Here is a 12,793-nt window from a genome sequence, read left to right as displayed (position 1 = left end):
ATAGAAATGGTATGGTGGGCCATGAATGCTCACAAAAGTGGGGTTGGGGTGCGGGCTCTGGGGTGGGGCTGGGGATAAAGAGTTTGGGTGTAGGAGGATTTTCCAGGCTGGGATTGAGGGTTTCAGAGGGCAAGAGGGGAATCAGGGCTGGGGAAAGGGGTTGGGACATGGGGAGAAGCTCAGAGATGCAGGCTCTGGGCAGCGCTTACCTCAAGCGGGTCCCCAAAGCAGTGACATGTCCCTTCTCCGGCTCCTATGCAGAGGTGCGGCCAGGCAGCTCTGCGCGCTGCCCCGTCCTCAGGCACTGCCCCTGCAGCTTCCACTGGAACATCAGAGGGAGCCATTGGAGCAGGGCCATTGGAGTGCGTAGGAGACGGAGTGGGGCCATCCAATGGCTTCGGAGAGCTGCGTGGAGCAGCCCCTCACCCTGCTCCCAGGCTGGAGCGATGGGGGAGAGGGAGGGTATGCCGCTGCTTCCAGGAGCCGTGTGAAGCAACTCCTGACCCTGGTCTCCGGCTGGAGTGTTGGAGCAGGGTCATACGGCTGCTCTGGGAGCCACGTGGAGTGGCCCTCAATCCTGTGCCCTGGCTGGAGTGCCAGAGCAGGGCAAGCCCCAGACCCTGCTCCCCAGCCGGAGCTTGAGGGCTGGCTTAAAACAGCTGGTGGGCCAGATACAGCCCGGTGGCCATAGTTTGCCCACCTCTGATCTAGGCTATATTTCCCTACTTTGCTAATGAGACAGTCATGTGAGACAATATCAAGAGCCATACTAAAGTCAAGATATATCACAACTACTGCTTTCCCTTTATCCACAAAGCTCTTTATCCACAAAGATGGATATTAGGTTGATTCCATGTGATTTGTTCTTGACAAGTCCATGTTGATAGTTGTATGTCACCTTATTATTGTTATTTGATTTGATTGTTTATTTGCTCCATTATTTTTCTGGGTACCGAAGTTAAGCTGACTAATCTGTAATTCCCTGGGTTGTCCTTATGTCCCTCTTTATAGATATGTACTATATTTGCCCTGTTCTAGTTCTCTAGGATCTCTCCTGTCCCCCATAAGTTTTCAGAAAATGGTTCAGATCACTCCAGCCAGTTCCTTAAGTATTCTAGGATGCATTTTGTGGGGCACTACCAACTTGAAGACTCTGATTTGTCTAACTGCTTCTTAACTTGTTCTTTTCCTATTTTAGCCTCAGTTTCTGCTCCATTTACACTGATGTTCATTATGCTAGTCACCTGATCACTGCTAACCTTTGTGGTGAAAACTGAAACAAAAAAAGTCTTTTAATACTTCGGCCATTGTTATGGTCTTTCCCTCCTCTTTGAGTAATGGGCCTACCGTGTCGTTGGTCTTCCTTTTGCTTCTACTGTATTTGTAATGTTTTCTTGTTAAACTAGCTAGAGACATAAAGTTTAATCTCCTTTCGTGCCTTGGCCTTTCTAATTATGTCCCTATGAGCTTTTGTTGTTGGGTTTTTATATATATTTTTCATTTTTTGTATGGCTCTCTAGGGTGGTCCCTCCTATTTTCCTTCACATTGGGATAGTTTGTTCTTGTGCCCTTGTCATAAACAGATAGCTAAGGGTTAATGTCTCTTACACCTGGAAAGAAGTAACCTGAAACACCTGACCAGAGGACCAATCAGGAAACAAGATTTTTTCAAATCTGGGTGGAGGGAAGTTTGTGTGTGGGTCCTTTGTTCTTTGTCTTGAATCTGTCCCTCTCGGCTATGGGAAGGATTTTTCTGTTTCCTGCTTTCTAATCTTCTGTTTCCCAGTTGTAAGTACAAAAAATATAAGACAGTGATTTATATGTTTTTTTTTTATTTTGTATTTACATGTGTGTAGTTGCTGGAGTGCTTTGAATTGTATTCTTTTTGAATAAGGCTGTTTATTCAATATTTCTTTTAAGCAATTGACCCTGTATTTGTCACCTTGATATAGAGAGACCATTTTTATGTATTTTTTCTTTCTTTTTATATAAAGCTTTCTTTTTAAGACCTGTTGGAGTTTTTCTTTAGTGGGGAACTCCAGGGAATTGAGTCTGTACTCACCAGGGAATTGGTGGGAGGAAGAAGTCAGGGGGAAATCTGTGTGTGTTAGATTTACTAGCCTGACTTTGCATACCCTCTGGGTGAAGAGGGAAGTACTTCTCTTTCCAGGACTGGAAATAGAGAGGGTGGAATCCCTCTGTTTAGATTCACGGAGCTTGCTTCTGTGTATCTCTCCAGGAACACCTGGAGCGGGGAAGGGAAAGGTTTATTTTCCTTTGTTGTGAGACTCAAGGGATTTGGGTCTTGGGGTCCCCAGGGAAGGTTTTTGGGGGGGACCAGAGTACCCCAAAACACTCTAATTTTTTGGGTGGTGGCAGCTTTACCAGGTCCAAGCTGGTAACTAAGCTTGGAGGTTTTCATGCTAACCCCCATATTTTGGATGCTAAGGTCCAAATCTGGGACTAGGTTATGACAGCCCTTAATAACCTCTCTTTAAAAACCTGCCAACTCTCCTGAACTCTTTTTTCCCTTAGATTTGCTTTCTATGGGATCTTACCTACCAGTTCTCTGAGTCTGCTGAAGTCTGCCTTCTAGAAGTCCACTGTCTTTATTCTGCTGTTTTCCCTCCTACCACTCCTTGGATCATGAACTCTTAACATTTCATGATCACTTGCCAGGGCCGGATTAACCCTTGTGGGCCCCCATGGAGACAGTGGAACATGGCATGGGGAGGTCAGTCCCCAGAGCGAGTGGCCAGACAGAGGCAATGGGGCATGGCATGACAGGGGCGGCCCTGCTCCACCCAGTCTAGTATGAGTGTACTATTTACAAATCAGCAGTTGCCAAATGCACAGTGGCCCGCCTGGCCCTGTGTTGCCAGCATGCCCCTTCCCTTTAGGGGCAGGCCTATACCATACCACAAAGTCCCCCGCCGCCTCCTGCCCAACATGAGCACCGCTCTGAGAGCCCCCACAGACACACAGACCCCCTCCACAACTGCACAGCACCCTGCACAACTCCTCTCTGTCCAGAGCCTCCCTGTCCACATCCCCACCACAACTGCCAAACACCTTACACAGAACCTCCGCTCCCTAGCACCCCAACACACACATCTTCCCCGCCGAGATCCACTCCCCCATACCCTGCCTTCTGGCCACTTTCACCAGCCCTGCTGGGAGGTGACTGTCTACCAGGCTGAGCTGGCAGCGCAGCCAGGGCTGGTCCCAGGGCAGGGAATTGCTCCGGTGCTTCAGAAGTGGTGAGGTCAGCCAGGCCAGGTTGGTCCTGAGGACCCACTTGCCTGGAGTGGCCCAACCAAGTCCCCCACACTGTCCTCCCTCCCAACTGGCTGAAACTGGCCAGGCTTTTGCACCAGTCCCAGGCATCTCAGCTCCAGGGAGACAGACACCCCACGAGTAGTGGGAAGCAGAGACTGCACGAAGCTGGAAGTGCACTGGGGTCCGGTCAGGAGAAAGAGAGGAGATGGCAGGTGAAGTCAGGGGGTGGGCCAGCCAAGCGGAGAAAGTGGGGGCTGGGAGAGGAACCAGTGGGGTATCGGGGTTCAGTGCAAGCAGAACAGGCCGGGACCACTTCTGAGCATGGGCCCAGCTGCATGGCGCCACCAGCGCCATTGTAAACCAGGTACTGACTTTCATCCATGCTGACTTTCAAATTCTCAACCAGTTCCTCCTTATTTGTCAGAATCAAATCTAGAACAACCTTTCTACCTTCTGTAATAAAAAGTTGTCTCCACTGTATTCCGAGAACCTGTTGGATGATGTGTTCCTTGTATTATTTTCCCAACAGATGTCTGGGTAGCTGATGTACCCCATCACTACTCAGGTCCTGTGGTTTGGATGATTTTGTTAGCTTCATCCACCTCTTCTTCCTGTTTAGGTTATCTATAGTAGGTGCCCTACCATTAATCACCCTTGTTTTTTACTCCTTTTATCCTTACCCAGAGACTTTCAGCAATTCTGCCTCCCACTTCTATCTCAACCTCAGTGTAAGGATATACATCTTTGGTACTGAGAGCAACACCTCTTCCTTTTTTTCCCGGCCTGTCCTTTCTGAACAAGCTATATCCTTGTTTACCAATATTCCATTCATGTGAATTATACCCCCAAATCTCTGATGGCAATTATTTTGTAATTGTGGTTATTCAGTAGTATTTCCTGTTCTTCCTGTTCGTTCTCCATACTTCTGGCATTAGTATACAGACATCTAAGTATGTATACATTTAGTTATAGTTTCATGGCATGAGGCCTACTATGCTGTCTCATTGGGTGCAAATAGCACAATCTCCCTCAATTTATATTGAACCAAGCATCCAGCTGAAATCAACTGTCTTGCAGTGTCATCCAGCCAAATTACAGTTACGCATGAAAAGTTGGGAGCCTTCTCCTTGTCAGATCATGGATGTTTACTCCCTTTATTTTGTGTTCAGCAGAATGAATCAAAGATAGGGATCTTTCCAAAACTGGAAGACATCCATAGTAATCACTTAGTTCTATACATTGTCCCTATTCTGTTAGTGTGTTTAGTTTTATTTATATTGCAGTCATACCTAAAGGCCCCTACCAAGTATCAGGGCCATACTGTGCTAGGCGCTACACAAATGTACAGTAAAATCTAGTTCTGCCCTGAAGGAGCTTTACAATCTGTTTTTGCACTGGAACCTCTCTACTTTCTATAGCCAATATTCTGCTGTGTTTATGCACAACTGTACAATAAGTAAGCTTCCAAAATTCTGTGCCTGTTAATAAGTCTCCATCTATTCTAAGGTTAGAAATGAATTTTCAGTATTCTCAACTAACTCTAAGCATGTGGAAGAGCACAAGGAGGAGTTTGACAGGTCACATTATATAAATCGCCTTAGCAGTAGGGTTGGACAGCTTCCATATGTGTTATTCTATAGGGCCGGCCAGAAAACAAGAATTCTTTTTGTGTTTTGAAATTAGTTTTCATTCCACATTGTAGCCAAATCGTGACCTTTTCAATTTTTTGTGAAAAACAGACATTCCCCAACCCCAGAATAGCCAGTAGGCCAGTGAATGGCTTGATCTTCCTGTATCTCCCCAGAAATTCCCTCCCAGACCTGAGAAACTGTTTCAATGAATCAGCATTTACCCACCAACTAGCTCTACTATTCACCCTGCATAGGCAACAGTGATATTGGATGTAAAGACTTTGCGTCTATTCATTGTCCTCTAGTATAGTCCATGATTTCATTTCTAATTATTGAAGAATATTTTATTATTTTGGAGGTTTTTTCCACTTGGCAACTTACCTTGTGCTTTGCAGCACAAGTTATTTAAACAAAACAAGAAGCTGATCACTAAGGACTCAGTTACAAAGGATCTAAGGCTCAGGTACAGTATATTTGGCAGTAGGCAGGCCCATGCAGTCTTGATTGGTCCATTGTATTTTCAATTATCTTTGGTTCTGAAAGAAAGAGACATGAATGTATCTGAGGATGACATAGCAAATTACTCCTGCTCTCTAACCTTTTTAAATTGCTAACATGGTTGTAATCTGTAATTACCAAAATCAGTGTGAGAATTGTGGCACTGTATAATTATCTTTCCTGATACTTTATTGCTATATGAATTATTAATCCAAATCAGTCTTGTATAGTATTTGTGGCAACTAAGAAGAATAATGTATAATTAAATTTCATTATTTCTATTTTTGTGCTGATGTTTTATGATGTCGTAATTGATAATTAATTGATTAAAAACACACTACTTGGGAGTTTCAGATGAGTATGAACTGTTCAGTGTTCAACATTTATTAATTAAATAATGAGTTCACTGAAGAGACCTTTGTGTATAGTCTACTGTTGTTAGTGAGCTCTCGAAACTACTGAATTAATCATTAAGCTTTTCAATAGTTTATTTTAAGGGAATGCAGCAAAGTTATAAATGGTTATATTGATTATAAATGATTCCTTTGTTGTTTATGGGAATGTAAATAATTAAGTGCTCACAATAATAGATTTTAATGCTGGTCACTTTCCACAGCTCTAAGGAACTTGCTAACTGATGGGTCAAACTTTAATCAGTTTCTTCTAATAACAAACTTCTGCTATTATTAAGCAAGTAATCATCATGGAACAAGATACTTAGGAGAAAGTGGGGAGATGGGACCTGTTAAACAGTTTTCCTTATTTCCACGTCAGAACTACATTGCATATTGTCTGAAGCACTGAACGGCTTCCCTCTACAAAGATGTGTAGGATTTTTAATCCTGAAAGGAATATAAACTGTTTCTAGACTAGCACTTCAAATAGCTGTTTTCACATGAATTCCCTGTGGCATCTTTTGCAGCCAGTGTAACAGCAGAAAAGCTCAGAATACTGTCTGCATCCTATTGGACAAGAAACATTGTCAGACAATTTCTGTGCACGTCTGCTATGTAGTCTAACTAAGTCTGACCTGGGATTCTTAACTTGTGCTCAAGCAGTTCTTTTTACCATTATTCTTAAGACCTTTATTCTAAGTGATTAGTTTTTGAAAAAAATGAATTAGAGAATGTAATTTATTAAATGAAGCTAAAAAATACAACATTTCATCAATCCTCTTAACTTGATCAAGAGAGAACTGAGAAAAGCCTTTTCTACAAGGCTTAATGCAGTCTCTATAGTATGTTTGCTTGCATTTCATGCCATTCATTTTGCACAGGATCTGGTGCTGTGATTCTTAATGGTAAATTATACAGTTTTACTTGCTGGCTTTCATGCTAAAATTGAATGTTGTAGTCAAATTGAGGCAACACCCGATAAACCTTTTCTGGGATATTACAGCAGATGTGTTTAGAGCAGCAGTTCTCAAACTGTGGGTCGCTACCCCCTTTGAATGGGGTCGTCAGAGCTGGCTTAGACTTGCTGAGGCCCAGAGTTGAAGCCCGAGACCCACTACCCAAGGCCAAGGCCAAAGCCCAAGCCCGAGAGCTTCAGCCCTAGGCAGCAGGACTCAGATTACAGGCTCACTGCATGGAGCTGAAGCCCTTGAGCTTCAGCTTTGGCCTGCCAGCCTGGAGCTATAGGGCTCGGGCTTTGGCAGGGCTTAGGCGGGCTCAGGTTTTGGGCCCCTCTCCTGAGGTTATGAAGTAATTTTTGTTGTTTGTCAGAAAGGGGTCGTGGTACAATGAAGTTTGAGAACCACTGGTTTAGAGTATCTGTCTCTCACACTATCGTATCCCTGACCTAATGTTGCACATCGTTGAGTAAATAGTCATCTTTGTCTTCATATGAGCCAAATGATGTCTTCACACAATACTTGAATTAATAAGACCCTTTTCTGCCTCCCCTCTCCAACATGGTGGTTTGCTATAGAAAGGCTGCCTGGACCCTCCACTTCTACAGCTATAGCATGTGGCAACAAATAACTGTCTGGGATACAAGAAACTAGGCTTAGACCACCAATTCATTTCATATCAGGCACCCAGTAGCCACTGGCTGCAGTGGAAATGGCTGTTAGTGACAATCAGTACAGATCAAATTCAAATCAGGGACCTCTGTATGCCAACACTTTTCCTATCAGTTAAAAGCTTGCTGTGTAACCAGTGAGGAAACGCATGGTGATGTTCTCACCATTCCACTAGCTTTATAATAAATGTTTTTAAAAATTTTGATAAGAGCAATAGTTAAAGAAGGAAATTACTAACTAGTAACCAAAGAATTCAGTGTTTGATTCACACAAATATTTGCTTATTGTGCTATTACTGTACTAAATGGATTGCAACTTCAGGCAAAGTGTCTTTTTTTCTTTTTTCTTTTTAAATACTAAAAATATAGTTGATTCTTTTTATTATCTGCCAGGTTTCAGGTTCTTGTACAGTTTCAGAATCATCTCAGACATTATCGACATGAGATTTGCCTGAAAAAATATGCATTCTCTATTTAATTGTCATTTGCGACTTTCAGATTTTCCCACTAGATTTTTCTTGTAAAATCTTACATTTCACACTACTCAGGAGTGACCACTTAAAACATTATTTTACATTATCATTAGCATCTAAGATCAGTTATACAGAAAGCTGTGAGTGGGCTGAGCTGAGTATCATTTTCTCTTTTACATTACCATAATCCTAATAAAATGATTGCAGCCATTTCTGATCATTAATCTCACTTCAAGAGAAGAGTTTTTGAGTGTAAATTTTCTCAATTTAAGAAAGCAAACCCATAACACACAGTAAAACTGCAGAAAACCAAAATGACGCTCCTCAACTGTAGATAGATAGTTGTGTGTATACTTATAAAAAGACACAATCAAATGAGAGGGAGATGACTGGTATTTGGCACTTCTGAAAATCAAGCCACTTATTTAGGAACTTAACCTTAGGCACCTACTATTGAAAGTCTTGGCCTTTATCAGTAAATGTAAAATATTCATAAATCATAAGCATCTTGTTAGGAATTACTACAGTAGTTCTGGAATGCCCGTGTCAGCAATCTTGATGTCTGTACTGAAGCAAGATCTCAATCGTGGTCTCTTTGCTTTACAGAAGTCTAAAACTTCATTTGTATTAATCCATTGCTACTGTCCCTAATCAGACAGAATATCATCTATGTATGTGCTCTAGGAATTACTTTGGAGAAGTTCTAGGACCTGTGTTATATAGTTGAGTTCAGGAATATTCTTGGATTGAAAAGGTGAGTATACATTTACATATAGAAAACAGGTCCATTCTGAAGCCTTTTTCTGCTATATTTGTGAATGCTAGGATCTTTTGCAGCATGATTGTTAGGAAAAATATCTAGGTTTCAATCTGGAGCAACAGAAATAGCACTGAATTGAGTTTACCAAGTACAAGCGCCCACAAACCTAAAATTATCAAGTAAAAATGATCTAAAAGACCCGCTTTTAACAAATGAGGAATTTGGCATCAGTTTCATACTGTAGATTCAGGTATTTGTAATGTAAACTATATTGTATCAAAACAAATTGGTTTTTAACCATTACCTGTAAAGACTCTGAACCTTCCCTGATAGGTAGGCTTGGAAGGATTAGATTTTTAGCATTAAATGTTGATTTCACGGGTATACACACAAACCAACAACAAAATTTCCATCAATGATAATTGAAATGGACAGAGAGGCAAAGTAAAAAAAAATAAAAATAAAAAAAAATTGCTTCTTAAGAACTTAGAGTTTGATTTAAGGATATATACTTTGTGTATTTTGATATGTGATGTTGACAATCTGTGTTGTACTGGTTATAAAGCTTTAACTTTTTGAATCTTTATGTCTAATGTCAGTAAATAATTATTGTCTGGACCCTCCCCCGCATAATTTCCTGCAGCTGTGGAAAGTGAATTTGATAATCTAAAAAAATGCTTAAAAATAAACATCAGTATTATCAATTGAAATTATCCAAAAATAAAAATTAAATTCTGCCTGCCGAGGCTAAATATAGCATAGAATACATTTCCATTGTTTTTCTTGCCACAGAAATTAGGATGAGAAAGCAAAGCAAACAAGAAGATTGACTTTGGTGCTAAACAGAACTCTCCATAAAGATATAGGAGGGTGGGGAATAAATTGTTTTAATTATTCAGATACACATGGGGTCCCTCAAGTGATGATGTTGAAGGTAAGTGAAAAAATAATTTTGTTCAACGGTACAGGGAGTTGTATATCAGGAATAGATAAGGAATCTCCCTGTTCACACTCTTGCAGTGGATACTATGCATCATACAAATGCACAGTCAGAAATTTATTTAACCCATGGTTCTACAAATTTCTAGACAGGGACAAAGTCTTCTGCACCCACATGATACCTCTGTCTTGTCTTCACTACTGGGGAGATTGACACTGCTGCAGTTGATGCAGCGGGGGTTGATTTAGTGGGTCTAATGAAGACCCACTAAATCCACAGCAGAGCGCTCTCTGGTGGACTCCAGCTCCCCCAGAAAAGTAAGGTAAGTCGATCAGAGAGCATCTCCTGTCGATGCAGCGCAGTAAGTCAACCTATGCTATGTCAACTCCAGCTACGATATTCAGAATTCTGTCCATACATGAGCTTGTAAGACTAGGACCTTGGATTCTTAATTTGGAAAGATAAGAAATAGAAACTACTTTTGCTTTCTCCGTAAATGTCTTAAACAGCCAATGAATTTGCATAGCTTCAGCCACACCTGGGAATAAATTAATTCTAAAAATTCTAAAAATCTTTCACTCCCCCCATTGATCTTTAAGAATAACTAGATCTGTTATTGAGACAATAGGAAATAAAATCATCATAGTTGGGTGAGTTCTTTGTCATGTACAACTGCCAGCTCCTTTGCAGCTAAGCCTGGGTTTTCAGTGTAAATTCTAAAAGCGCTTTCCGCCGGAATGTGTACATCTCAACTTAAATGTCAAGCTTCTTGCCATAACACAACAGAAGGACAAGGTCAAAACCTTCTCTTTCTGTGGGAGACTCAATATTCTCATATTTTTATTTTTACTATAATTTTCCAAAGTTTTATGTGTAATTACTTTAATTTTATAAGAATTAAATATTTATTGGTAGTTTTATTTGTAGGCATTTTGTGGACTAGTCTGAAGTCTAGTTTGATTTTATATTGTGGGAGGGGGGGAAGCCTACAAAGTGACATAGAATAAAGACGTGTAATGTAAATGTCTTTCCAGGTAACTTTCCTGAGTTCTTTGTTCAGACTAAGAATTAATGTGCTGATCAGCAGTTCTTCAATTTCGCTGCCTAGATCTTGCAGGACGCAAATTATGATGTTATCTCGCTCTCGCTATTAAAATTGTGATTGCTGTAATAACTCTTCAGCAATATCTCTCCTTACTGTTGCTGTTTCTATTTTAGGGTGTGAACGGAATGTCTGTGGATGAGAAGACTGAATCCCCCATGTATGTGTATGAGTCAACAGTCCATTGTACCAATATCCTCCTGTGCCTAAATGACCAGCGGAAGCAGGATATTCTCTGTGATGTGACTTTGATTGTGGAGGGGAAAGAGTTTCGAGCCCACCGGGCTGTGCTGGCTGCTTGCAGTGAATACTTCTTGCAGGCGCTGGTTGGGCAGACGGAAAATGACCTCGTTGTCAGCCTGCCAGAGGAGGTACAGTATGTCATTATTCCTCTATTGTAAAAACAAACCCCTCTTACATGGCAGTAATGGTGTACTTGCTATTAGCCAGCTAACCCTCAAGGTCTTAAAAGATAAATCCAAATGTAGCACAGATTCTAGGATCTGCCTCTGCGTGACTGCTGTGATTTTTTTCTGTTTTGGCTGGTTAAGAATTATTGGATACCCTTTGAGAGTTAAAGAATGACCATATTCACAGAATCATCTCTGCTGGAAAAAAGCAGCCAGCATTTAAAACCAGTTACTATAGCAAAGCTTTAAAATGTTTGAGCTTCTTTTTCTCACCACTGCTAAAAGAGTAGTACCCAAACAGAGGTCACTTCATGAATATAGCTCTATTCAGTACATTATCTGGACCCTGATATTCTTCTGGTTTTCTAGACAGGAAATTTAAAAGGGCCATTTGTCTCTCAGAAAGTGGGTTATTGTTTAAAAATAATTTGAATTGTCACATTATTTTGGGTCTCATTGCCACCCTTCCCTTTTCAGCAGCAAGTATTTTGGTTCTTCTTGTTCCTTTACCTGTATTTCTCACTCAGCCTTGTTTCCTTTCCCTTCCACTCAACACTAGTATGATATTTAACTGCCTCAAGCCATGTGATTTATGCTGAAAAAAATATGCTGAACAAATTATTTCGGAAAATAATTTTGTAGGTGTTAAAGATACATTTTGTAAAGATACAAAATGATCCAAATAGCAGTGGACAGGGGGCATTAAAGACAGAGCTCACTGAAAAGTTTATCTTTTGTTGTTGTTTCCCATGAAATCACACCTGCTGGCTCCCACTCCATTGCAATTCCCTAGCATGCATCAATCTGACTTAACAGCTACACAGGGCTCACTTGTGGCTTTGCCACAAGGAGATGTTGTGTTGGACTACAACCCCTGGACACATCAGAGTCACAAAATATTCGGCTTCCCACTGCTCTGTGGTGGAAGTACACTGTGCCAGGTAACTCACCTAGTTCACTGGGGCTACTCTTGCTCTCTTGTACAGGCATGCAGTGGTAGTAAAGATGTTATCTATGGCATGTCAGAGGAGCATGAAGCTACCTGATCAGTAGGTAAATGGTGTTCTAGGGTCTGATATGAGACTAACAAATTGTTTCAACATTAATTATTTTATACCCATTGGAATTAAAATAGCATTTTTAAAATTAGGCTATTTACATAAATTTCCACGTACCTGATTCCCTGTTGGCTGGCTCTACTGAAGCACCATTTATTGTTCATATTAAAACAGTTATTACAACAGTAATACTGTAGCTTTGATGTTACATCGTGGTCCAAATTAGTGAATACCAGTGGAAATCAGTCAATGTAACTTCATGAGTCCTGAAACTAAAACAGTAAACTTCAGTCAGTTATGTATTGAATGCCCCTTTGCCTCTGGCTCCTTCAGATAATTTTGTGTCTAACTTCTTAGGTCCTGTTTTTAAAATATATTTTTCAGGTTGTCTCTACATTTCTTGGCTTTTGAAGGTTTAAATTGACCTTAAAGTTACTTTAATGCATGTTTAGTTGTACATCACCTTTGTGTTTTAAGGCAGTCAAAAAGCTGCACCCTGAGCAGTACAGTTGTCATTTAAACCATGTCAGAGACTAGAATAGTCTTACTATTCATTATATTTCTACACCGTATTATTGCTGGTTATGCTAATTTACACAGAGCCCGATTGAAATAGATGA

General features: G+C 40.9%; 1 protein-coding gene across 8 annotated transcripts in view; it reads left to right on the top strand.

The window, feature by feature from the left end:
• The window catches only part of BACH2 (BTB domain and CNC homolog 2), a 265,247-nt gene that overhangs the window by 188,458 nt on the left and 63,996 nt on the right, over positions 1-12,793 (top strand). For all 8 annotated transcript variants that reach the window (XM_030555959.1, XM_030555956.1, XM_030555953.1 and 5 more), the window contains one exon: positions 10,822-11,076. In XM_030555959.1, the coding sequence (XP_030411819.1) occupies positions 10,834-11,076 (243 nt within the window). In that variant the 5' untranslated portion in view covers positions 10,822-10,833. The remainder of the gene's footprint in view (positions 1-10,821; positions 11,077-12,793) is intronic.

This window comes from Gopherus evgoodei, chromosome 3, assembly GCF_007399415.2.
Source record: "Gopherus evgoodei ecotype Sinaloan lineage chromosome 3, rGopEvg1_v1.p, whole genome shotgun sequence".
Lineage (NCBI taxonomy): Eukaryota > Metazoa > Chordata > Testudines > Testudinidae > Gopherus > Gopherus evgoodei.
This window is presented reverse-complemented; position numbering and strand designations above follow the sequence as displayed.